This window comes from Sphaeramia orbicularis, chromosome 17 (assembly GCF_902148855.1).
Source record: "Sphaeramia orbicularis chromosome 17, fSphaOr1.1, whole genome shotgun sequence".
Lineage (NCBI taxonomy): Eukaryota > Metazoa > Chordata > Actinopteri > Kurtiformes > Apogonidae > Sphaeramia > Sphaeramia orbicularis.
The window spans coordinates 48,213,601-48,241,524 of NC_043973.1; the positions used below are offsets into that span (position 1 = coordinate 48,213,601).

General features: G+C 38.3%; 1 protein-coding gene across 1 annotated transcript; it reads right to left on the minus strand.

Annotated features, from left to right (window-relative positions):
* Positions 1-16: 16 nt before the first annotated feature.
* On the minus strand, positions 17-27,731 carry c17h5orf22 (chromosome 17 C5orf22 homolog). Its single transcript, XM_030160554.1, has 10 exons — positions 27,530-27,731; positions 25,130-25,275; positions 22,134-22,283; positions 21,945-22,060; positions 15,596-15,933; positions 11,719-11,781; positions 11,503-11,624; positions 9,439-9,505; positions 8,312-8,451; positions 17-409 (listed from the first exon to the last, which is right to left on the minus strand). Exons 1-10 carry the CDS (start codon positions 27,596-27,598, stop codon positions 238-240), a joined length of 1,383 nt encoding a protein of 460 aa, XP_030016414.1. The 5' UTR covers positions 27,599-27,731; the 3' UTR covers positions 17-237.
* Positions 27,732-27,924: the final 193 nt, after the last annotated feature.

Genomic DNA, 27,924 nt, shown 5'->3' on the forward strand with positions numbered 1-27,924 from the left:
TTAGTCACATACAGTATTTAATTTTCAAGTATTTGGCTTTATTTACAACTAAACAGTGTGATCCTCAGTCCAAGTGCTTTCACAAAAAACCTTAAAAAACACCACTATTGTACTTGTAAACAAGACCATGTTCAGCGACAGCACACTGATGGATGTTTCGCAGTTCATACAGTATCATGACGTCACCAGATCCAAACCCCTTCCAGCTGCTGCAGATCAGATGCATATCTTCAGGATTCAGTGCAGTCTCAGTCGTGAGGCCTGAGGTTGGCAGTCCCGAGTGTCCGTGCTGCTGCTTTCATAGTCCTCGTGTACGTCCAGTTGTCCGTACAGGTCTTCCAGTACCGACAGAACTCGACTCTGGACAGAAGCCACCTGTTCTGCCGGGCAGTACTCGTCCAGACTGGACCTGAGATACACATACATAAGCTGCGGTTACTTCAACCAGACTGAAACCATTCTCCAACTTGACTGCTCAGATGGATGCAAAGTGATCTGATGAGATTTGCATTCACACACCCCACAGCATTTCATCAGAATAGAAGCTTTGTAACATTTGTAAAGTGTTTCCACCCACTGTGCGGAGTCTAATCTATCGTAAACAGTAGCGGCTCATGTTTGCCAACGGTAACGCTCCCTGTAGGTGATCTATAAGGCCATAAAAGAGGCTGGGTTTAATTTGATCTGCTGTTTTTGATGTTTATTTTTAAAGCGTGATGTGTTTTTTTTTTTTATTGCTCAACGCATATTTAATATGTTTTAAAGGTTCAATATGTTGTTTGCTCATTTACTTTTGTATTGGCATTTGTGAGGTATTAGGATCCAGTTTTGTTGTTTTTTTTTTTTTCAATGGTCTTTTTTTTTTTTTTCAGCAATATCACAGTACATACATAGAAGTGGAATTACAGTACATACACAGGGTTCCCACTCTTTCCCTGAAACTATTTTCCAGCACATTTTCAGCTGCTACAGAGACAAGTTATCACATCATACACTAATCCAGGGCTGTCAAACTCATTTTCTTTCAGGGGCCACATTCAGCCCAATTTAATCTGCAGTGGGCCGGACCAGTACAATTAAACCATGATAGCCAATAAATAATGACAAGTCCAAATTGTTTTAGTGCAAAAAAACATGGCATTCAATTATGCCAATATTGACATTTACAAACTATCCAAACAAAAAGGATGTGAATAACCTGAAAAAAATTAAATTTGTTAAGAAATATAAGTACAATCTTATCAATATTATCCCTCAACTTATCATTTATACATGTGCATTACAGATCAGATCTACAAAGACAGAAAACATTTAGGAACAGGCAGAAAATTGGTAAAATTGCACTTAATTTTCTTTAGACATCGCAGGCTGTTCATATTTGTTCAGGTTATTCATATTTTATTGTAAAGGATAGTTTGTAAATGTAAACATTTTCATAATTTAATATTTTTTGCACTAAATCAAAGAGAAAAAAATGGTGTTGTCATTATTTATAGGTTATTATGATATTATTTTTGAGTTTGATGCCCTAACTTGCACTTTGCAAATTAATGCTGGGGGCCGGATTGGACCCTTTGGTGGGCTGGTTTTGACCCCCAGGCTGCATGTTTGACACCTGTGCACTAATCCATCCCCCTGTCCCCATCCTTCTATTTAGAAGTGTTCTTTTCTACAGTTGTAAGTTGCATTTATCCGGACTGTTTCTTTGTTTATTACTCAGACATTTGATGTGTGGTCTCATGAACATTTTGTGTCTATTATCATTAAAAACTACTCTTGCATTTGTATTTTAGTATTGATTGTTGAATTCGCAGCTATATGCAACAACACTGAGGTCCAATACAAACTTCCCTAAGGGGACAATAAAGTGTATCATATTGTATCGTATTCACACCTGTTGCGATACCAATTTGGAAAAGCTGTGATTCTAGTTCAGTAAAAGATTTCAATACATTTCCATCTGGCCGTTTGACAGAAACAGGACCAGACTGAACATCACCTGCTGCCTCTGTGTCTGATGAAGGGCCTTCTGTTCAGGCAAACCATGGCTTTGTTTATTTAAAAAAATGCATTTGTCATTCATTCTTCTAAACCTATTCTGCAAATCAAGACTTTCCTCTGAAAGATGCACACAGTGCTGACTATATTTGATTTATATTAAAGAAACTCCTCCCCATCCTTATAGTTTAGTTGTTTATTGATGTGGCTCTAGATTATCCTTCACTTCATTAACTTTGTCATTTCTGTTTTCATATAAAACAGTAGGTTTGGGTCCATAATCGTTGTTAAGATGTTGTTCTGCTCACACAAATGTTGACCTGATGCCTATATTTACGCTGTGAAAGTGTGGAGAAAAAGACAAAAAAGTAACCTTGTTTTGAAAAAATAAAATGCTGCTTTTTGCTGGGTATTATTCATGTTCTGTGTGAAATTACTTGTGACATAAACAACTGTTAAAAAAAAATTGTGATGCACAAATTACTTGTATAGAAAAAGTCCCTGGTTTAAGGCCTTTACTGTGATATTTGTGTGACTGTGTTTCTAAATGTGATATGACCTTCTCACTTCCACTGGTTTTAATCACTTGATTGTTTTCTTTCAATGCAGCTTCATTCATCTTTTCAACAACTGACACATTCAACAATCCTTGAATCTTCTAAAGGAGTGGTATTTAGTTTTTTTAAATGGAATTATGCATTTTCAAACATTTCCCTGTGGTCTACATAAACTGTAAATGCTCTGCTTGGGTCTGAATTCTTTATTAATTCAACTCCACAGGTTCATCTCCAACCCTATTTCTGACTAATGACATGAGAAAGGTTGTTTGGAGCGCTGGCCCTTTAAATGCAAATGAGCCACTTCACACTCCACCCCCTCCAGGTTGTTGACTGTACTGCTCTGTCCTGTTCAGCCACTTGTGTTCATTAATACAATCAACATCTGAACATTTTAGGTAGTTCGGACATATTTTCAGTATGGACTACAACCGCTGCTGCTGACAAACAATTATGTCGTACTCAGAGAAACGCTGGCCGGAAGTCTTGACCGTATACAGGGTGGGGAAGCAAAATGTACACTGAACATTTAGTTGTTTTTTCTCAGCAGACACTACGTCAGTTGTTTTGAACCCAAACATATACTGATGTCATAATCATACCTAACACTATTATCCATACCTTTTCACAAACTTTTGCCCATATGAGTAATCAGGAAAGCAAACGTCAAAGAGTGTGTGATTTGCTGAATGCACTCGTCACACCAAAGGAGATTTCAAAAATAGTTGGAGTGTCCATAAAGACTGTTTATAATGGAAAGAAGAGAATGACTATGAGCAAAACTATTACCAGAAAGTCTGGAAGATACTATTAAAGAAGAATGGGAGAAGTTGTCACCCCAATATTTGAGGAACACTTGTGCAAGTTTCAGGAAGTGTGTGAAGGCAGTTATTGAGAAAGAAGGAGGACACATAGAATAATGGGTCTGTTAATTTCCAACAAATGGAAACACAATCAACTCCTACCTTCAGTCAAATACAACTCCTTTGAATACCATGCCATCCTAGTGACAGCACCAGTCAAACTTTACATAATTGTCATTTATAGTCCACCAGGGCAACTGGGTGATTTTCCTGATGAGCTTGACACTCTGCTTTCCTCCATCCCAGAGCATGACTGCCCCATGCTAGTCCTCGGTGACATGAACATCCACTTAGACAATCCCAGCTTCTCAGATTTCATGTCACTAATACTCTCTTTTGAGCTACAGCGGGTTTGCAGTCCTCCAACCCACAAAGCTGGTAAAGAGCTCCATCTCATTTTCACCCGAAACTGCATCACAGATGCCCTCACAGTCACACCTTTACACCTGTCTGACCACTATTTCATTCAGTTCAGTGTGTCTCTCCCTGAAAAACACTCTGCTCCCTCCCCCATGGTCTGTCCCCCACCCACTTCTCCACTGTCGTAGCCTCCGCTCTCCCTCCCCCCAGCACTTTTTCCTCCTTAGAGGTTAATGATGCCACTGAGTCTCTGTGCTCTACACTTAGCTCCTGTCTGGATAATCTGTGCCCTCTATCTACTAGACCCGCTCCATCCTCCCAGTCCCACCCATGGCTCAATGATAACCTCCGGTCGCTGCGTACCAACCTCAGAGCCGCAGAGAGAAAATGGCACAAAACAAAAAGCTCTTCTGACCTGATCACATTCCAGTCACTATTGGTATCCTTCTCATCCAGTGTCACTGCCGTGAAGAAGGCTTACTATAATAACAAAATTCATTCTGCCACCGACACCAAGAAACTATTCTCAACCTTTAAAACACTACTCAACCCTCCACCTCCACCGCCCACTACTAATCTGACAGCAGACAATTTTGCTTCATTTTTCACAAATAAAGTGTCTACTATCAGCAGTCAGTTCACTGATCCACCCATAGACTGCACGCCTCCTTCTTCAACATCATCATCATCACACACTGCTTCCTCTCCCCTGACTATGGCTACTACTAACTCAACTGACAAAAGCCCAACTGCGTCATTCCCCTCATTTACTCCCCTCACAGAGAACGAGGTGTCTAAACTCCTTTCCTCTAGCCGTCCTACAACATGCCTGTTGGACCCTATTCCATCCAACCTCTTACAGTCTGTTGCCCCTACTATCACAGCACCAATCACACATGTGATTAATGCTTCACTGACTTCAGGAACATTTTCTACAGTATTTAAACAAGCGCAGGTAACACCACTACTCAAAAAACCTTCCCTCACCCCCACTCAAGTGGAGAATTATCCACCAGTCTCACTCCTCTCATACCTTTCTAAGATCATCGAAAGGGCGGTTTTCAAACAGGTCACAGAATTCCTCTCCCAAAATAACCTCCTTGACATCAACCAATCTGGCTTCAAAATCAGCCACTCCACTGAAACGGCTCTGTTGTCTGTGACAGAAGCCTTGAAAGAGGCTAGAGCAGCAGCCAAGTCTTCAGTACTCATTCTACTGGACTTATCAGCAGCATTTGACACTGTCAATCATGATATCCTGTTATCCATACTCTGGAACATGGGCATCACAGGCCACGCCCACTCCTGGTTTCAATCTTACCTTACTGGTCGGTCCTTCAGTGTGTCCTGGCTAGGGCACACATCAGCAGTTCACCGCCTCACCACGGGGGTCCCCCAAGGCTCTGTGTTGGGCCCCCTCCTTTTTGCCATATACACCACCTCACTCGGTCAGATCATCCACTCACACGGCTTCTCATATCATTGCTATGCTGATGATACCCAGCTCTATCTGTCATTCCCACCTGATGACTCCACAGTCTCAGTGCGGATCTCAGATTGTCTCTCTGACATATCTGCATGGATGAAAGCCCATCACCTTCAGCTGAACCTGTCCAAAACTGAACTGCTGGTCTTCCCAGCTAAGCCAACCATACAGCAGGACATCTCCATCACTATTGACTCCATACCTCTGGCTCCTACCAGTGTAGTACGTAACTTGGGAGTCATGATTGATAATCAGTTGACCTTCACGGATCACGTTGCCTCTGTCACCCGATCATGCCGTTTCACTCTGTTCAACCTAAGAAAGATCAGGCCATACCTAACCCAACAGGCCACCCAGCTCCTGGTGCAGACTATGGTTATCTCCCGTCTTGACTACTGCAATGCTCTTCTAACGGGCCTCCCAGCTTGTGTTGTCAAACCACTACAGATGGTCCAGAATGCAGCAGCGCGTCTGGTCTTCAATCAGCCTAAAAGGGCACATGTCACCCCCTTACTCATTGAGTTACACTGGCTACCCATAGCTGCCCGCATCAAATTCAAATCTTTAATCCTAGCCTACAAAATTCTCCGTGGGTCTGCTCCTGTCTACTTAGGTGCACTAATAAAAGCTTATGTCGCCCCACGACCACTCCGCTCGTCTGGGGAACGTAGTCTGGTGGTCCCCAGACCTTGTACAAGACAATCCAGGCTCTTTTCATGGGTCGTTCCACGTTGGTGGAATGCTCTACCAAGTGCTACAAGAACAGAGTCATCCCTGCCTATCTTCAAGAAGCTCCTGAAGACCCAGCTCTTCCGAGAGCACCTCCTGTCCTAGCACTTTCAAACATTCCATTTTAAATATTCTAATAAGGTTTTTCCCAGGACAACCACAGATTCTTTCACGATTATCTCTGGACCTGCTGCGGTGGTCCGGCCTCTTCCCTGCCCTCATCATCACCACTCACTTATCCTCAACCGCCTCCATGTGTCTCCCCCTACTCCCCCCTTCTCCCCCTCTCCCCCAGTCCCTATCTCTATCGCTCTCTCTTTTTCCCCTTCTCTACTCTCTCTCTTTAACCCCAACTGGTCAAGGCAGACGGCCATCCTCCAGGAGTCTGGGTCTGCTCCAGGTTTCTGCTGTTAAAGGGAAGTTTTTCCTTCCACTGTCACCAGTCACAAGTGTTTGCTCCTGGAGGATTCTGTTGGGTTTCTGTAGAATTGACTTAGAGTCTGGTTTTGACCAACTCTATATATAAAATGTCAAGAGATAACTTTCTTGTGATCTGGCGCTATATAAATAAAATTTGATTGATTGAGTGATTTAATTGGTTTTCCCCTGTAAGTCGCTTTGGAAAAAAGCGTCTGCCAAATGCGTAAACATAAACATAAACATAAAAACATTTTCTATTATGGACATTTTCTTGTGGCAAATAAATTCTCATGACTTTCAATAAACTAATTGGTCATACACTGTCTTTCAATCCCTGCCTCAAAATAGTGTACATTTTGCTTCCCCACCCTGTATGTGCAAATGTCGTGACGTAACTAGTTTTAGATGCAACTGTCATGGTGGCAACCCATGCCCTGTGAGTGGGTTGAACCTATATCCTTTGTTCTCAGGCTCTGGTTCTGGGTCGGAGTGACAGGGTGGAGCACAGGCTTGGGCCTGCTAGCTTAGCTGGTCTAGTTTTGTTTGTTTCTAGTAATCATATTTTCATCATTTTTGCATCCTTAGAAATATTTACATATTGGGCCCACAGATCAAAATATATTTTACGTAGCCTAGTCTTTTTCTTTTGTTCCTTTTGTTTCCTAAATGTTTGATCCTCACTCCATCTCATCACCAGATTCCAGGCCTGAGAGTCAAACAGGAAGAGGGAGGTTCCTAAACCTTTTACAGCAGAAGGCATCAGGAACTTACCAAGGGTGGCAGCAATCAGAGGGAAGTTTTGTGAGATGGACAGAAGTTAACCTTTCAAATGCTCTAAACTTGGTTTAAACTTAGAGACTTTTTGGGGGAGTAGTAAATAAAAGTACTAAAATGAGGTTTAGGTAAAGATATAAGTATTATTCCAGTAAATGGTAATTGAAAGGTAAATTGAACATTTATGGGTGGTTTGTTCATGTGGGAGGGGCTACGGGTATAAAAAGCCTGAAGTAGATGCTCCTCGAGGGAGAAGTGTGGCTCTGCTTGAGTGAAGCAGGCTGCTGAAGCTGGTTCCCTTAGCCATGGGCTGAGCTTTAGTTTCTGTTGTTAAAGAATGAGTTTCCTTATGTTCTGTCGAGCTGGTTTTCATCAGTTAGTTTAGGTTTTGTTTGTTTGTTTGTTTTTCCTTAACACAGTTGTAATGGCTATGTTACCTGGGCAAACACTGTAAATATATTATACTACAGTGAAGATCATTCCAGCCTCCTGGTGTGTTTCTTCCTCCACTTGGCCAATCGTCACAGCAACAAATTAAGAAGGAATGAAAACAGGTTGTAGAAATCCACTTGATTCTTGCATAAATGAATATAAAGCTAGCTTTGCAGCACCTGGAGGGTTCAAATTCAAACTTTTTGAACTATTGGGGTCCAAATACACAAATAAATGAACCAAAGACTAATAAAAGTGCGTTTAGCAAAATATGAGCCCTTTACGGTCTCCATCAAAAAATTCTGTATCAGTCACACATCAGTTTTGTTTTCTAAGTGCCATGTTTTTAGGTTCCTCCTGGAAACTTGTAGTGTCACCTAATGTTCTCTCTGTGTGGAGCAAACATGCTGAAAAAATATAGTTATTCCAACCAGAGACAAATGATTGGATGAGGTGTTAACATGGTTAGTAGGATGTGTTTTCCTATTTAAGGGAACATCAATCATTTCTATCATCAAGGTTTACACCACCTCTCTCAACCTGACTGAAATTTCCTTCTAATCAGTCTACTCTGGTGGAATTGAGGTGGTTAGATGAGGTACTTTTATTCTGGCTGGGCCATCAGTCTGATTATTTGTGGAATATTAGGGTCCATGTGAACAAAGCCACAGCTGACAGTACTGGGTAGGTACCTGGACATGGTCACCAAGGTGGGTTTGGGCAGAGCTTTGAGAAACAGCTGCACCGCAGAGATGAGTCTGTCGATCTCCTCATCACTGCTGATGTGATGCGGCAGCTCGACGGTGTCACAGGTTAAACCGGCCTGATGGACCTGAGACCAGGACAGATGGTCAGAGGAGGACTAGGAAAGTGGAAGGTGGGGTGAAATGCTTTAAGTAGGGATGCACCAACACCACTTTTTTCCAGACTGAGTACGAGTACTTCCATTTGAGTACTTGCTGATACTGAGTATCAATCCTAGTCCTTAGTAATCTCATTCCAGTTGTTAGTTCCTTTTGTAAATGTGCTTTATTGTCGTTGTCATTAGTCTGACTGGAACAAAGTGCTGCTACTGACATTTAATGTGTTGGAATGAGCGTTTGTCAGTTAATCCACCAGGGGGCGTCGCTCTGAATTAACCATACTGGACAAATACCACGAAGAAGAGGAAAGTTTAATGAAGAAGAAGAAGAAAGTCAGTAATACCAAACCTGTAGACGACAGAGGAACACTACTGTGATACTAATGTTAGTGTTTTCTCTGTAAGGTTTAAAAGTTTAGCTTCAGCAGGAAGAGAAAAGACAAATGAGTGTGAGGTTTGGTTTTCACTTCCGCTGGCGGCGGTCCGCACCGCTCCGTACTCCCGCTGGTATTCTGTGTCTGGGTACTCATCCTCCATCAGCTGGAAAACAGATGGAATGTACGCAGAGGACGGACAGAAGGCTGCGTCTGTATCTGTGTCTGAACGCTACTGTCAGTCAGCCTTACTGTGATCAGCCTCATTTCTTTGGTTCCATCTCCACACTCTTCACACTCACACACATTCTTCCTCCTCCTCGTACCTGCTGCACTGAACTGGGAATGGCACACAGATGTAAGTGGTATCGGTGCATTTGTATCAGATTACTTTTATGAGTACGAGTACGCACACTGAGTACCTGATACTCGTATCGGTATCGGTGCATCCCTAGCTTTAAGAATAGGAAAACTTTTTATACCACTATTCTAGCTTTAGATTTAAACCCCAAAAAACCTCCAGTTCAAGTATAAATTAATAGTTCATGCCTGAAACAGTTCACATATTATCATATGTTCTTACCATCTCATAGTCTGGACTTGAGTTTCTGGACTTCAAACTAAAAACCAATGCAGCGAATGAGGCCATCCTGTAAACAAATGGAACAAAGTACTGTGTTACATTTCTCTAAAATGGAGGAAAATGGGTCTCATGTTTAATTCTAGGAAGAGATTCATATAAACCTCAGTTCGAAACATGATTAAAAGGCAGGTTCTTTGCATTTCTCACAGGTGAAAAGATCCAGAGGAATCTGCACTTTTATGAGTGTTATGTTCCAGCAGCTGCTGTACAAATGTCTGTAATAAAGGTCAGTGAGGACACTAGAATAATATTGTCTGAACTATCACTGACCGTGCTCAGTATTACTAATAAGCTTTTTTTTCCTGTTAGCTTTAACTAACATGCCTTTCACTATTGCTTTATTTGGCATTCTCTTAATCTTTATTTTAATGATTATGATTCCTATTTCAGATTAATTTTAATTGTCATTTGCTTGTCTTGATTTTTGTAACTAATTGTTTTTATCTCATTTTGATTATAATGATGTCTTCATCATACACTATTCACATGTTTTTGTACCTAACACTGTGCAGCAGATTGTGCTTCTACCTGGAATCAAGTGTAGATATAAATAACATTTTGCTTGTTTACTGCAGATGTCTGGGTTAATACCGAATACTGCACTTTCTAACTGAGACTCCACAGTGATATACAGCTGAACTACACCACACAACACACAGACAAACTGTCTATAGCTGCACATTTTCTTTTCACTTAGGATCCATTCATAGTATAAACACACTGTTGTTTGCAACACTGCTGAAGATCCTGTTTAAATTACTTTTATTGACATTGTTTATAGACATAACACACCATTGTCACACGAAGATGACTGAATTCAGTTATCTTTGTTCCATCTCTATTACAACTGTCCTTGTTTACTAAAGTCATGACTTAATAGACCCTTAAATTTTAGCCTACAGACAATGTTTATTTATTCTCACATCCAAACTGGACCATTTTGAGTCACATGACCCACACAAACCTTGGGAAATGTTCACCATCTAAACTCCATGAAGAGGAGACAATGAACATTGTGAAAAACACAAATGAGAAGCCAACAGCCGAATATAGCCAAAGTTAGTTAAGAGCAGAAAACAACTTAAACATTACTTAACAGATAAAGGGGAGAGGGGCAGGTTTAATGAGGGAAATATTTTGTCATTTTTCTACAAAGTGGGTCTACATCCCACCTACATTTGCCTACCTCTTTAAGAACTGATGGCTCTGTCTGGCTAAAACCTCCACCACACATGTTCCATCTGTCCATCTGTTTCTACTTACGTCTGCCTGCTTCGGCCTCTCCTCGGGACTGTTTAGGGTGTGTGCACACACTGTACTTAAATGACATCTTCATGGCTATTCTGTTAGCTGTGTAGCAGCTGTATAAGCTGCAGAACTTCCCCCTTTATCATTATTACAGAGCATTGTTACAGCAGACACTGTCTCAGCAGGAAAAGCAACTCTATACAGGCTGCACTGAGCTGAGTTTTGCCAGTTTACTGATCTCAGTTTTGCTTTTTCTGGGACAATTCAAAATGTCTGCAGTGAAAAAGTCGGTCATAATTGTTGCTGGCGTACCACTGTACTTTGTGCTGTTTTGACCACTCACAGTGCTGTGGAGCTGTGGTTTGATGAATGCAGCCTGTTTTGTTTGATGCAAGCACCCCCACAAGTGACAAACATTGCTGCCAATAGTTTCACACTATTCCACTGATGGCTGTGCAGTAATAATGTGACAAGAATCACAGAAATCTGCCAATGAAGGCAGTTAGACAACATGGATATAAATAATGCACATTTTCAAATGCATCAGAAATCTGCTTTCCAACTGTCTTATGCTGATGACATGCACTGAACATGGTTGTCTGTGTGTTTTGGTGAGTAATCTGCAACTTTGTTGCTAAGAAATCTCAGCAGGGGCCTTTAATGTCTGAGTTACTTTGCAGATGTGTTGCTATTTTAAAATTATCAACCTCCTTAGTGAGGCAGCACGTTTTTTGGACCTAGAAAAGCTAATGTTACCCAGGGTTCTTGGCCCAGCGTGAAACATTCTCTTCTCCATCGTCCTCTAACAGATCAGCAAAGGCTGCCTCCAGGTCCTCTAACTGATGTGTACGCCCACTGACACACTCCTCCAGCTCTTCCTGAAAACACACACCTTCTGGTTACATATACAATCACAGAACATTGCTAAATGAAATCTAGAAATGTGTGTGTGTTGTTGATGAGGTGCAGTACCTGATCGGCATCAGAGCTGGGTCCTCTAAAGCTGTAGAGCTCCTTAAGGTGGGCGTATTCTTCCTGGACACGGACACACATAGAGCTGAGGTTCATTTAAGTCAAAGCACTGTACAGAATTATGCTTTACATGTGGTAATAGTTTTAGACTTAGAATTAGACACAGTTTACTTGTCATTCAAATTTACACAGTGCAGTGCTCATGAGAACAAGATTTCATTGCCTTGGCTTGGAGTAGTGCAAAAATACAACAGCGGCAACGTTGTACATACAAGAAGTTTAAGAAGTGACAGATGAAAAAAAAAAAATACAAAAACACGCCATACAGATACAAATATGTTAATTAAATAAATAAATAAATGTATTGCACATGTATATTGTTTTTTTTATTCAGTATTCAGTTTAGATTAATTTTCCAATCAAACCATTCTGTGAGTGTCATCATCACGGAAGAGTTGACTCCCACTGAGATAGAAATGTTTCATCCCTGGATGAGGTGACCACACTGAACTACTCTGTATTGATTCACAGTGAACCTTTCTTCTCAGGGGACCACACCAGCAAAATGGCCCCCAGAGGATAACAAAGCCAGCGGATCCCCTCACAGTAGGGGTCAAATATTCAGCCCTGAGCCGTTCTCCCAGTGTCACCACACAAGCGCTCGTCCACTTGCGGAGAATATGGAGAAGGATGACTCATCTGACCAGAGCCTATTTTCTCTCTGGACCAGGCAGCGCTGACAGTTTATGCACCACTGAACTGTCACATGTGCATTCACCTTTGTAATGAGGGGCTCTGAAACTAGAAAAAAAAAGATGAGAAAAAAAAAAGAAGTAAAACTGCAGATAAAGTCAGCTTCATTTTTAATTTTCCTCCTGTGTAAATGGTTAATAGAGTAGGAGAATAAAATGCCTTTACACAATAAGAACCTTTAATAAACAATGGTTTTGTTAGAATGCATTCTTCAGTCATTCTTTCTCACCTTTTCGAAATCAAGGTTTTCCTTGTAACACCTGAAGAAAGTCAGTTCTCCCAAATCAAGATAAAACTAAAACTACAGCAGGGGAGAAAAGTTTTCAGACACCACTAAAATTTTACACAATCGTAAATATCATGAAATATTTACGGAAAAATCTTTTTTGCGTTTCAAAAGGTGTGGCTGCACCAAACAGACACAAACAAATGCAAAAGATTTTTTTTGTTTATTATCAATAACAAAAAAATAACCACAAAAATCCTGACAGTTTCCACATATCATGTCCTGGATGTGTTTCATTAACCTGCTGAAACATCCAGTTTTGACCTTGATGGAACAGAGCATGTGCAGAAGAAAGTATGTGGGTTTGGAGAATGGAACAATACTTGGCTTCAGAGTGAGCATTAATGCAATATCTGACAAATGCATGGGGTGTCCTAAAACTTTTTTCCAACACTGTATGTATGGAATCCAAAACTGAAACACTAAATATAAATAAAACATAATCAAATTTCAAAAATGATAATTCATGTATCTGTGAACTAGTGCTGAAGGTTTGTGCATCCCTGAACACTCACATGCGTCATGACTGTAGACAGAGGTTTACACACCTCCAGCCTTTCTATAATACCTCTGTGTGACTAACTGCAGGTGCGCTGTTCCGCTGACAGTCTGATCATGTGCTCCATTGACATTTGAAACCACATGAGGACGATTGCTCTTCTGTTTTTCCTTACAAACACATGAACATCACGCTCATCAAATGCATGCTGTCGAACACAGTTTGCGTTTACTGACGCAGCCTGTGTTCCCATAGATCTAAAAGCAGATGTCACTCTGGTAACTGTTCCGATTGAAACACTATCCATTTGAGCTGTCTCTCAAAATCACTTGGATTTTTTCGCTGTACCATCTTGATCCAAAATCAGAATGTGTTAGGCCTGCTCAGGGGTTTTATACAGTATCAGAATGTAGTGCACCTGTTTTGTCATGTTTTTGCACTCACTTACCTCAGGTTTTTCCATGAATCCACAATAAAACTGGTCTAAGAATAATTAACCCATAATAACCCAGTGTGACAATTGTGGCAGTTCCCAAATGAATTTTTCTCTTTATTTAACCTTTCCTAAGTGATTTATCACCATTTATTATAATATTATCCTCTAAATTTTGCATTTTTTCCAGTGAAAATCATCTATTTTCCTATGTTTAACTGACTGATCATGAAGATTTTCATCAAAACTCAGTGTAAAGTCAAAGGTTATTGTATCAAAACAGAAAACACTGAAGAGACAGTGACTTTGTCAGTAAAATATAGCATTAACTGGACTAAACTCAGCTGTTGAAGAAGATGTGGGTGTTTGCACATTTTCTATGGCAGTGTTTCCCAAACACTGTGCCGCACCACATAAGTGTGTAAATTATCAGATATGCTGTGGAAGATTTTCCAGTTTCACCTGACTGGTACTCTAAGCCAGCGGCGTGATATAGATATGTACGACTGCAGGTGTCAATGATCCACTCTACAACAGCAGCCTCCTGTTTCCCTTCGCAAAGCGAAAAAAGTGAAAGTGAATCGGCTCTGATGCGGTGCGTTCTGTTGATAAAACCCCCTCACTAGTGATGTGCGGATCAGTGCGTTACTCGCAGGACCCACGGATCGGGTTGGGGGGGGGGTATGCCTCTATTATACTACGACGGACCTCAATCTGTAAGCCAGGAGGTCCGTCCGAGGAGTTGCTGACACACCCCTCTCAGCGTTCTTGTTCCGAGACTAGATTTGCTTTATATTTCAATAAATATACTTTTTGTGACATTTTTCTTTGGTGGTGTGCCTTGTGATTTTTCTAATGTAAAATATATGCTGTGGCTCAAAAAGGTTGGGAATCACTGCTCTACGGAACCTCTTAACATCCAAATGGGTCACATCTGATGACCATGAAAAAATGAAAAACTGCATTTCACCCCAATTATTTCAATGAACTGATAAGATTAATGGATCAACAGTTTAGATCAGTAGATGCTTTTGTTCAATGGTGGATGTTTGGGTCTTTATGGGTTAAAAGTGATGCTACATTCATAGACACATTTGAATAATTAAATCTTCTTAGCCCTCTGGTATCCGGGTGTGCCTTTTACGCACACTTTGCAATTCATTTGAAAAAACTTCATATTATTTTTCACAATTTAAATAAGGTTAGAATTCAAAAGTTGTTCATTTTTGCACAATCTTTAAAATTCTGTCCACCAACTCAAATGTGCACATTGTAAACAAAACAAAATGACCAGACTAGCATCTGTCTGCCAAGTGTGCATAAAACGCACTATTTTTAACATTTGATCTGTATGATTAGGACTGAGCTGGATTTACAAAAATAAAATAAAATCAGAGCAGAAAAATAAATCAATATATAATGTTTAATAGTTTGATTTATAGGTGTGTATTTTACGCATACTTGGTGACAGATGCTAGTATTTTTGAACATTTGACCTAGTGCCAAAAATAATAATAATGCAAATTAACCGATGTTGGAGTTAATCATTGACATATGCCAGGATGAAAAAAATCAAATAATACGTGATCCACTTTTTATGTAGTATACTGAAAAAAAAATTTTTTTTTGTGTTTTTTGCATCCAAAAAAATGGTTTGTTTACAATACAAACACGGCATTTAAAGGGTTAAAAAATGTGACAATTATTGAGTATTTGGTATTTTTATTTATGGCTCAAGTTGATGAAATAGAAAAAAGTGTAAAAGAATTAAAAACAAACTGTATGAAAATTTTTTTGACATTATTCCACAAGTGTGCCAAACAGGCACACTTGGTGCTTAGTAAGGGCGTTGGTGGATGGGATACCGGAGGGTTAATGAAACAAGTACAAAACAGGAAAGATGTACCTGTGTGTATAACTCCTTGAAGGGATTCTTGCAAGTGAAGAAATCCAAATCGATGTCCAGGATGTACGGCTCTGTCTCACTTAGAATCTCTGAGATCCTCTTCACAACGTAGCTAGTCGATCCCTCTTCATCATCACCTTCATCATCCCCTCCCCAGACTGTTTCATCACTGGTCTGCTCCTTCTGTGTGGTGGTGTTGTTGCTGCTGCCCTCTGCTGGCTGCAGTACGTCAGTGCATTTGGATAAGGGCCCTGCGCAGCTGGATTCTCCGACTTCAATACTGTCTGTGCGGCGTCTCTTCACAGAACATCTGTCAGTGTGCACCTGTGTCTGCTTTCCTGAAAGTGAAAGTCAAAATAAGTGTTTACTGACAGAAAGGAAATGCATCTGTACCTACTGACAAATCGAGTAAAAAAACAGAGTAAATATCACACTGAATAAAAAAAAATATATATATATATATATATATATATATATATATATACACACAACTAAAACTTGAAATGAATCAAATATTCCTTTTGGATATTTATTGTGTTGTTATGTTTAAGAGAAAAAAAAGATTCAAGAGAAAAATTGCTTAGAACTGTAACTGTAGTCAACTCTTAATGAGAAAAATCACTGAAGCAGTTTGATTTTTAGGGCTGAGCAACTTCCCATTAGTTTAGTCCCTTAACTAACCTCCTGCTATTCTAAAACGACCCCTTTTATTCCCACAGAGATCTACCCTGTGCTTTTCAGAGCAGATATACAGCATGTCTGACTTCGTGTTGCAAAGTTCTTGATGCATATTTTAGAACCATGAAACTGGAGCACTGGAGTTTTTCAACTTTTTTTATAGAGAGCAAGAGCTTACAGTGTAGTAGGACTAGACATGGATTAATTTAAGACAAAACACAGTGACAGTGTTTTTTTATGTACACAGGTCTGTCTTAAAGGGGCTGTATGTGCTGTTTCACCTTTGAAATGTGAAAAAAATTACTTAGAATTATCATTAGAGTGTTTGGAATAAAGAGTTCTGAAGTTCTTCCAAAGACACCAGTGTATTGGATTGTAAAGATAAGAACTGAATCTGTGGGGAAGAAAAATAAAACCTTTGATTAAAGCTGTAGAAAGTAATGAGATTGGATGAGAACTGGTAACAAATAACTCAAAGTCAAAGTGATAAAGAAAACTGATGTGAATTGTAGTTTCAACAAGAAAACTTGATGATACCATAATACAGACGTGTGTGAACAATGAACTTCATACTTCATTCAGTGAATGATACAGTCTGTGAATACATAGAGTTGATTTGCATGTTCGGGTCTGTGACTTGTCCCTGCTGTTGATTTTGGAATATCAGTATTTAAATAGAACCGCTTTAACCCATAAAGACCCAAACAGCCACTGGCAATCAAACGTATCTACTGATTTAAAATATTTAATACCTATCGATCCACTAATCCTATCAATCCATGTAAATATTTGGTATAAAATACAGTTTGTCATCTTTTCATGGTCATCAGATATGACCCATTTGGACGTTCAGAGGCTGGAAACACCGTCATCTTCTACAACACTGATTCACCAGTAAAACCCATGGAGTTGGATCAGTAACAGTGGATGGAGACACTTCACAGTTTTTATGCTCACTTACTGATATCTTTGCTGAAAAAGTCTCCTTTTCTTCAGTTTTCTCCGCTTCTGATATAATAATCTTCAATATAATAACCTTCAACTTTAATCTGAACTTTTATGAAAACCTCCATGATCAGTAAATTAATATATGGGAAAATTCCTGATTTTCATAGTAAAAAATGTAAAATATAAGGGATAATATTATAATAAATGGCGATAAAACACTTAAGAAAGGATAAATGGAGGCAAAAATCCATTAGGGAACTGCCACAAAAGTAGTACTGGGTCTTTATGGGTTAATGTAGATCCAGAGATAAAGTAAGAATGAGCTGTAGTACAACTGTAGTGCAACTCTTACTTTAATATGTGTGTGTTTTTATATTTTTGGATTTTATGTTGTTTTCTTACTAGCTGTTTTTAATCACCTTTTACATGTTTCTTTTATAATGTTTTAAATGTGTTTCTTTTTCCCTGTCGTTGTATTTCAATGTCCTGTGTGAAGCACCTTGAATTGCCTTGTTGCTGAAATGTGCTATATAAATAAACTTGCCTTCCCTTACAACAGTAATAGTTATTGATAGTATGTTATAATATGTTTTCTTTTTCAATAATGTAGTAACTGACCTATTTTTTTTTTTAAATTTTTTACAGAATGCATACATTAGTCAAATAAATTTGGGGTAGGACAATATAAGCTTGGCTTCCTCCTACTCCATTTCAAACATAAAGTGTTGTCAAAGAGCCACAATAAAATATTTATAGTGTGACATTTTTTTCTTTTCTTTTTTTGGTTAACTTATTGCCTCCAATATTTTGGAGTGTTCCATTTTAAATTTGTAATTTCTCTTTATCTTTTATTCACCTTTCTATTTTATTCCTACTTATGTTCAAAATCACATTCATCATTATCATCTTTAACATCTGGGTTCATTTCTACCAGTCTAAGTTCTTTTTATCGGCGTTCCCTCCTGGAGTTTACTGTCCAAATTCAAAGCATGTGACACTGTATAGAAAAAGCGGAAAGCAGTGACTTCTAAATTTAATTTGACCTTTATTTCATAGCAGACGGTACAAAGACATAACGTCTTATATATTATCCAGCCATTTTAATTCCATTTTTAAACATGCATCTGTTGCTGCCATTCAGTCGACTTGTTTAGGCTCAGAGGCATCGATGATGGATCACCACCGTGTGCAGACCTGTACTGTGGACCGTTACAAATGCCTCAGAGCCCAAAGAAAAATTGACGATGCCTCTGAACCAACTGTTAACTTCCTTTTTGAACAGTAAAGTTTGAACTGACATTTGCGGATGTAAATATGCGCTGAACTACTTGACTAAAGTTTTCCAAAGTAATCCCGATCCCATGTGGTTCCATCACGTATTGACGAATGAAGGTTGAAATGAGGATAAAATATCCAAAGGCCTTCCCATCTTTCTTTGAGGAACATTGTAAACTCCATCTGAGGGCAAATTCGATCCTCAGTCAATCTTTGCTCCTAAAGGACTAGACCTTTCCTGGATGTTGCTTTTGTACCGGTCAATGATTACAATCGCCTGCTGACATCAGCTGTTTCAAATCACATCATTATTCAAAGTTTTTATCTCATTATTAGTCCTAAAATGTCCTGTCTGATCTTGTTTTGGGAAAGGCTGCAGACCTGGATGCCAAGACAATGAAGTTGACCCGACAAAACTTTAAATACCTTGTCGTCCTCATGTCTGCACTAGGAATATGTGATACAGCATTAATCTTCTATTGGAGCATCTGCAATATTATATCACTGAAATGGTATATTTTGCAACAGAGTAACTGCTCCATGGATTCATATATGAAACATTTCAGAATAATCATAATGCAGTTCATCATGTTTCTGTTGTTCTTTTACAAGCAAGGACATTCTATAAAAAGAAAAAAATGTACTGTACCATGTGTTGGGTTATTCAATTCCACTGATCCATGACGTTCTACATCTTTGTAATTTTCAGGACACTACCATTCTCAAAAAGGATGAATATTTGGTTAAAATACTCTTAATAGCTGCAAAAAAATTAAAACAGGGAACTGGGGGAAGGCAACCATTCTATCAAAGGACCAGTGGATATCCACAATTGAAGAAACATTTCTAATGAAAAAAGTAACACACAGGTTGAAACAGCAAGAACCACAAGTGGATAAAAAGTGGAATAAATGGACTATATTTACACAAAATCAAGAGACTGACTGTTGCTACCCGGGCACATTGTTTTCTTTTGTATTCATTTGTTCTCTTGCTTGTTGGTTCTTTTTGTTTTGTTTGTTTATTTGTATTTGTCAGTTTTGTTTGTTTGTTGGTTGTTGTTGTTTTTTTTTTTTAGGTTACTGATATAATTGTACATAAAACTCAATAAAGATTTAAGTTACAAAAAAAAAGAAAAAATGTAGTGTGGACACTAGGTGTAAGACAAGGCAAAAGGATCTCTGCTCCATATGACACCACTGTGAATAACAGCTGGGGTTGGATGGAAAACTGTCGCCTCCCATAGACTTACACTGAACTATTTGACATAAATACTATGTCACAGGTTTTTCCCCAGGACTCATGTGGGTCTCATTTGTTTTATTTGGAGGCTCTGTTGGTGAGTTAATCTGATCTCAGGCCAAACTGTGATGTCTGCCATGCTGCATTTTCATTTACAGGTCAGTACAGTTCACTCGCCTCAGTCAGACGTTTGGACTTTCAGTTTAACTAAATGTTGTTCTTTTTTACTGACAGACAGCTCCACTGTAGTTGTGCTTAAAAGATGTCCTTGAACATGACTGTTCAAGGACTTTACTACTCAATGCTTGATGAACTTTACCATTTTACAGACAGTACGCTAGCATTTAACATTAGCTCACACCTGACCCCTTGCACTGACCAACTCTGCCCTTTTTGTCCAAATATGGTCATTTCTAGCTCCAAAAAGCCAACATGACACTGGCCAAATCACAAACTACTGGCTTCGAAATGGCAGCTCAGAAACCACTGGGTAACATTATATTCTGTCCACTATGGTGTAAATGTAGCAAAAAATGCATGTTTTAAAATAAAACTAACATTGCTATAAAACGGCAGCTTTAACTCTTTCAATGCCATGGGCCGATTAAATCGGCTTTACGAATACAACCTTTAAAGTGCCACGGGCCGATCAGATCGGCTTTGGAGAACATGTCATATTTGTGTACAAACAAACCATCCACCCTCATTTCTTTCTCACATTTCGATGACGTTCTTTCTGTGTCCCCCTTTTGAGACCGATCAGACGGGAATTTGAGGTCACGCGACCGAATAAATTATGCAACTTACGATCAATAATGAATTGGCTGCGTCCGGTGCGTTTTGAATCTAATCAGCAATCGGTCGGATGTTACCGAGCGGTTTCCTGCAGGATTCTTCAAATATTATAAAAACGACGCGAAATACTGAAAAACGGCCAAATTCTGTGGCACTTTTAAGGCATATTAGTCCCTTAACTGTCTGGCACTGAAAGAGTTAAGTAATGCTGTCATAAAAAAACACCATGTGCAAATGTTTGATAATCTTGTACATTCATAGATCTGTGATCAATATGTTAAACTTTTACTGGGTTGAATATGCAAAGAAGTTCTGCTGATCCAATGCCATTATTTTGCAAGGTTCCTGGAGTTCTGAGATTGTGAAATCACCAAGATAATGTAAAATCTCACTGTAGGAAATAAGTAGACACAGTCTTACTGTGACATAGTTATTATTGTCATGAAATAGAAATAACTGCTTTTTGTTTTGATTTTCTCTTCAATATTGTCTCTACTTCTTCGGAATTGGGGTTGCATTAGGGATGTAACGATTACCGGTATAACGATAAACGGCAGTAAAATTGACAACGGTTAGTATTACCGTTTAAATTCTAATTCTCATGATAACCATGTTTGATTACCGCACTTTGAAAGAGAAAACACCTATGTAAAGATCTGCTTTTAAGTCAAATATTTGAGTACAGTTTAATTTTTTACACTTTTGATTTTCTATACCTAATATCTGGAACCAATATTCACTTTTAAAATCTTTGGAAAGGTTCATTAAACATCTTTGTGTTATTTATGCAATAAATTATATACATTTTTCAAATCGGATTTTATATATTTTTTGTGTTTTTTGTCCTTTTGTGTTTTTATAGTAGGTTAAAGTGAAAAAAATAATAGGCAGATGATATAAATGAAGTTGTGCTGAAAAAACAGATCCAAACATGGGTATAGTAAACATTTGTTTCTATAGTATATAAAGGCCAAATCAAAAGGACTGAAAAACAGACAGAATAGACTCAGACCACTAAGGGTTAATATTGGAATGTTTCTGACACAGAAGGGACATTGTGCCAATTATTTTATTTAGTTTTGTTGTTGTTGTTGTTGTTGTTTTTTCAAAATACAACTTGGTTAAATTATTTCAGTGTGTGTATCTGTACTTCTGGAACATTTTGAGCACAATTTCAACAATACCACGATAATAATGATAACTGTGATAATTTTGGTCACAATAACCATGATATGAAATTTTCATATCGTTACATCCCTAGGTTGCATATGTATATTTTGTTCTCAGATACTGTATAATATGGGCTACACTCTCTACTGTCTAAAATATTGCTTACTGTTTTCCATGGCTGAGCTGGGGACAGAATCATTCTCTGCCCCAGGTGATATGAGAGCCTCCTGGGTAATCTCACCTGGTCTGACAGGGTTCACTTTGACCACATTGAGCCTCAGAGGTTTCGAGTTTTCCAGCTGCTCCTCAGGCACAAACAGGCCATCGCTGAGGAAGTAGTTGTCTGCACTGGTCACCCTGCAGAGAAAAACAGAGCCTCTAACCATATTTTGGGTTCTGTCTTCGTTTCAGTGTTCGGTGCGTATTGTACCTGATGGTGGTGGTGGAAACGTCTCTTCCCACTGTCATTCTGTGCTCTCCTTCTCTGATCTGCTGGGCCCAGTATGGATGCAGCCAGGCCACACAGGACACATGACCAGCATACACCATGGGCATAATCCAGTTTTCTATACTCAGCTCACTGAAAAACAAACACATATAACACCAAACTGTGGAGGTCTGTTACACTGTGACAGTCTGACTTCTAGCACCGCCCTCCCAATGCAGGGCTGTCTCACTGGAAAACAAATCTTCTTCCTCGCAGTGGCAGCTTTCTAACAGACTTCATCATGTTTTCCTCCACAATTTTATCTGTATTTCACTGTATTTACTTGACCCTCAAGTCTCACAAGGCTTCCAGGGCAGAAGAACTACCACAGCATGATGCTGCCAACACAATACTTCACACTGACGAGGGGTGTTTGATGATGATGCTCAGTGTGTGTAATGTATGATGGCAGGAATGCATCATTTTATTCTGACTCGATGATGGAAACTGCTTCCAGCTGAGAACAAAGTCTCCTATCACAAAGCAAACTTTAATGCAGATGCCATATTCATTTTTTTAAAGTTCATATTTATTTTTCATAGAGGACAAGTGTGTGGGACCTGAGACCCAGCAATGCATTTTTGTGCTATGTAGGGAACAAGCATTTCACAGCTTTACTTAGAAAAAAAACAAAGAGCATTCCATAAAAAAACAAAAAAATAAAGAATTGTAGCATCAGGCTGTGTCCACTCAAGGCAATTATTTAATGTAAAAAATCAAAAACTTTTACTTTCCGGAGTCTCAGGAGGTTAAGATTCCTTCACACCTGCCTCGTTCTGTGTGGACTTCTGCACTTTTCAGTTTGATCTGAACCAGAGCTGCAGGTGTGAACCCTGGCCCGGACCATGACACACTAAACAGAGGCTCTTTGATCCGACCAAAAGATGTGGTCTTAGTGTGGATCACACTGAACCATAGTTTGATTCATGTACAGTGTGATGCTTTTTGGCCTTTTGGACCAATTACAAGAGCCACCCGAGGCTATTGTTGCCAAAAAACAAAACAAAAATGAAAAAAAAAAGAAGGAAAACAGAAGAAACACACACACAGATGATGAAAATAGCAGCAGTCCACTCCTAAAATTACAGGGTGAATGCAAAATTATCCAGACCAAATATGTACAATATAGAAAAATAAACATATGAACATCACTTTGAGTTTCCAAGTGTGATAATGCCCTTAATGGCATGTAGAAATGACATTACCTATTGTAACCAAATGAATATCCTTCCATTCCAAGTGTGTAAAGCCAACTTCAGATTAAAGATTCTTGATGAGACAAAAATATTTAGGGACCAAAAGTTATAGCAGTGACAGTGGTCTGATACTGTTGCCTGTACATCAGCTCATCAGATCTCCAGTGGATGTTGGTAGAACGCAGTGTTATAAAAGAAAAAAGTGCATGTTTTTCTCAGTGTTTTTTGATTGTAGCTCACCTGTCACCAGGAAAAGTTCCGTTATCACCTGCTGTTTACTTGGTGATATCCTGCCTCGATAATGTTTTCTCTGCTGATTAGAGGTGACACCAATTCCTGTAAAATGGTAGAACTGCTCCAAGAATAGGCAGGTATAGATAGCGCCAAATTCTTGAGCCTCTCTATGTTTTTTAAGCTTTTGCCAATATTTTTTGGTACTAAACGGATGAAGACATTTTATGTTGCCATGTTGAGGTTTGGGAAACACGAATTGACATTTTACTAACTTTTTTTAGAACCAAACAACCAGTTGATCTGGGATGCACCAATATATCGCTGATATCTGGTGATATTGATAATGGCTCTTCACCATTGTAAGAGACAGAAATGATGGAATCTGTGTTCAGTCAAAGATAAAATAAAGATGGAGTGAAATCCTGCACTGTAGTATTTATGCATATTTATTCATTATTTATTTTTAGGTTTTACTGTTATTATCAGATTTTATTGTTATCTTTAATATAGGATTCATTTTATAGGATTCTTACCATGTACATTGCTGGACCTGAGTACTGATTTCATTTCATGTACACACTACATGTAATGACAATAAAAGTGAACCTTGAACCTTGAAGAGTTTTATACAGAAATTACTTTTGCATTTATATAATAAAAAATAATTTGTTAAGGGGAGGATAACAGCAACAAACATAACATTGGTACTGGCATCGACTATTGGCCAAAATGTCATTTTACGTAAGTATTGGCCAAGAATTTTGTAATTGGTGCACCCCTGTAATTGATTAAATAATTAAATAGTATAATAAAATATATAACAATAACATTTTAAAATACGTATTAATCATATTAAAAAGAAGAAGGCTACAATCACTCACTATTGCAGTAGTCATTCACATTTTAAGATGCTACAATCTGAATCCTGCTGAAAATAAGCCAAGCAAACCTGAAGTCTGAATGGACATTGTTAGATTCATTCAGGATGACCACAAACTTGACACTAGTTCTGGAAAAGAAATGGGCTACATTCCTTCTGAGAAATTTGTGGATGTCAACTACAAGTATTTTGCTCAATTTAAAGGAAATGCCATCAAATACCATATAAATAAATATGTGCCTTTGTGCTTCGTTTTTATATCTGTTTACCCTAAAATATCACATCATGAAAATACTGTATTTGGGCTAAAGTAATGAAACATTCAGAATTACAAGAAACTGTTGATCAATTGTAATCAAATGCAAAATTAAAGAGGTGTTAACTTTGATATTTAATATTCCTAATGATTAATTTATGTGCTTTTGTTGTTAACTGTTCTTTTTCTGGATCAGTGGAGTCAGAAAAACCAATATAAAGTAAAGTTGTTGGAAAGGATACTTCCAACAGGGGAACATATTTTTCCTCACAGCTCTGAAAATTCACTGACAGTGTCTGAGCTACTGAGAACATTCCACAGACATCGATGTAGACATGTTGGGGTTTTTTTTTTCAGCTTAAAATTGACAAACCTCAAGAGCTTCTCCTTGTCAAAGACTGTGTCGGCAGGCATGTTGACAGGGATGAGCAGGTCAGGGTGGGAGTCCAGATGGACCATCTTTATATTCTTCAGCGGGAGATGTCTTGATGCGATGGCGCGGTAGATGTGACACACGACCTGATGGAAACACAGAAAGGACATTTAATATTAAGCCTCTTGGATGAAAGTGGAAAGTGGAATGTTGTCAAAAAACACACAGAAGGCCTGTTTCCACTCCTAGACCTTTTTTTTAATAGTTTTATTATTATATTGAGCTCCCAATTAGTTCATTCATGAAATTAAGTTTTATGCTCATTAATCAGGTATTCATTATTTTAGATAAACAAATATCCAGTTTCTTGAATCACTGTTAATTTCCTGAATCAGTTTTTTTCTCATGGATTACATTAGCTTTTACCTATTCTAAACTATTTATGACATTGGCCTCCCTCTGCTTTAGAAGAGGATCAAAACGAAGCTCTGGTAATAATTCTGTTTCAGACTTTTTACTTCTTCCAAAATCCTTAAATTTTTAGGAAAATATTGGTTGTACTGGACTTATTATGGACCATTTATTGGAATCAAACTAAATGAGAAGCAAAAACGGAGCTGTTAACTCAAAGATATCTGACACATGATGTGAAAAGACAAAATAGTTGAAAACCACTAGATTAGTTTTTAATAATGTGATGTCTTTTATTGTCATAAACCGAGACAGATTATTTCACCTTTGCGACAGGACAGGTGACCAACTGGAGAGGCACTCTTTTGCCTACTCGTAAGCAGTATATTAATGTCTTTCTTGGTAGTTCTTCTCAGTTCAACTGGACTAGTTTAGCTCTAAACCAGTCCAGTTGAACCAAGAAGAACTACCAAGAAGAATGATGACCTGAGCAAATGACGACCTACACAGATAGTATATTAGTGATTTACTTTCCTTTATTAACTTGGAGAAATTAAAATTTTCAATCTCAAATAATTTCTCAATCAGTCCTTTTTTTTTTTTTTTTTTTAATTACACTGAGGAGAAATTCATTTGCCTGCAGCTCCTAAACTGTCTTTGAGAAAATACAAATTTGATCAGTTGAATTATTTTAAAGACTTTTTTCATCCAGTCCAATTTGATTTTAGTTACTTGGTCTGACTAATACTTTAGATTCTTTTTCGTTTGGCTCTATCAGTAGTATACAGTGATAGAAAAAGTCTTTGCACACCCCGTGCATGTGTTTTATTGTATTATGAATCACTCTTAAGTCACTGAACTCTGCTAAGTATTGTTCCATTCTCCAAATTCACATGCTCCCTTCTGCACATGCTCTGTTCCATCGAGATAATGAAACACATTCAGGGCATGAGCTGCTGAAACTGTCAAGAATTCAGTTTTGTTATTTTTTCTTGTTGACAATAAAAAACATTTAAATTTGTTTGTGTCTGTCTGATACAGCCACACCATTTGAAACTCACAAAAAAGATTTTTCTGAAAATATTTCATGATAATATCTAAGATTGTGTAAAATTTGAAGGGTGTCTGAAAAGTTTTTTCCACTACTGTATTTTTTTTTTTTTTTTTTTAAACATATCACATTTTATCAAAAACAAAGCTCTTGTAAAAAGTAAAAAGAAGATACACACCATTTGAAAAGTAAAAAATAATCAGGTCAGTTTAGATCATCATCATTCTGCCCATCTTCATAATGTGTATTACAGTTGTCCAGAAGTTGTAGAAAGTGTTGTGAAAGAACCTAAACTTGTCACGTCTTTTTTGTGGGGAATCTTATTTATTTCCAAACCAAGAAACTTAATCCTTTCAGTCATTTTAATACCCCACAGATAGATTACTTCTTCAAAAAAAAAAAAAGTTCCAACATTTATCTTCCAGCAGATCAATATTGAAATGACTGAAATGATCAAATCTGTCTTTAGTTTCTTAATTGAGCTTGATTTTGCTTGCTTCTATCTTCTTTCTGTGTGTCTCTTAGCATGATCTTTTATAGGTATCTTTTTTTTTTTAGTTCATTTAAATTGTTGGCTTATAAATGTTGTGTTCAAGAGCACATTCTTGACACATGAAAACACACACCTGGGGATACATTCAGCTGAGCACTACCTACAATTGTCAGACAACTGAGCTGACACACAATCAAAGAAAGTCCTGGCATAAAGTCAATATTTACGTAAAGTAGCTGCATTCTGAATACTTACTTGGACAGATTCTACTAGATTTACAGATTAGCATAACTCTGCTTAAGCTAGCTATTACTGTTACTGTTAGCTGGATTTGAGAACAAATAGAACCTCCTCATGAACTGTACCAACAGCTGTTCACAGACATGGAACCCACTCTGCTACACACTTCTAACAGATGCTTTAGAGCAGTACAAGCTGGTCTTACATCGTGGTGGTCCTCCACAATCCACACCGGAAGGTCCTTATAAATCCTCTTTAGCGGCACACAACTCATTTTAACTTATTCCACAGACTCCCGAAAGAAACACATAGCGTCATATACAGCCCGAAAATGCGTCAAAACAAAAATAAATCAGCACCGACCGGTATCCGCTAACACTACATCCATGAGACATGCTGATGCAATGTTTTTGTGTCCGGACAGAAACAAGAGTCAAAATAAAGGTTCCGCACAGTGTTTTTTAACCCTCCGGTATCCAGGTGTGCCTTTTACGCACACTTTGCGCTTCGTGTTAAAAAACTTCATATTATTTTTCACAATTTAAATAAGGTTAGAATTCAAAAGTTGTTCATTTTTGCATGATCTTTAAAATTCTGTCC

Excerpts from the sequence above, each read along its gene's own strand:
- c17h5orf22 (XM_030160554.1), bottom strand. The coding sequence starts at position 27,598 with ATGAGTTGTGTGCCGCTAAAGAGGATTTATAAGGACCTTCCGGTGTGG. Across the intron at positions 22,284-25,129 it reads GACAAGGAGAAGCTCTTGAG|TGAGCTGAGTATAGAAAACT; the intron begins GTTTGTCAATTT and ends TTTGTTTTTCAG. Across the intron at positions 410-8,311 it reads ACCTTGGTGACCATGTCCAG|GTCCAGTCTGGACGAGTACT; the intron begins GTACCTACCCAG and ends TGTGTATCTCAG.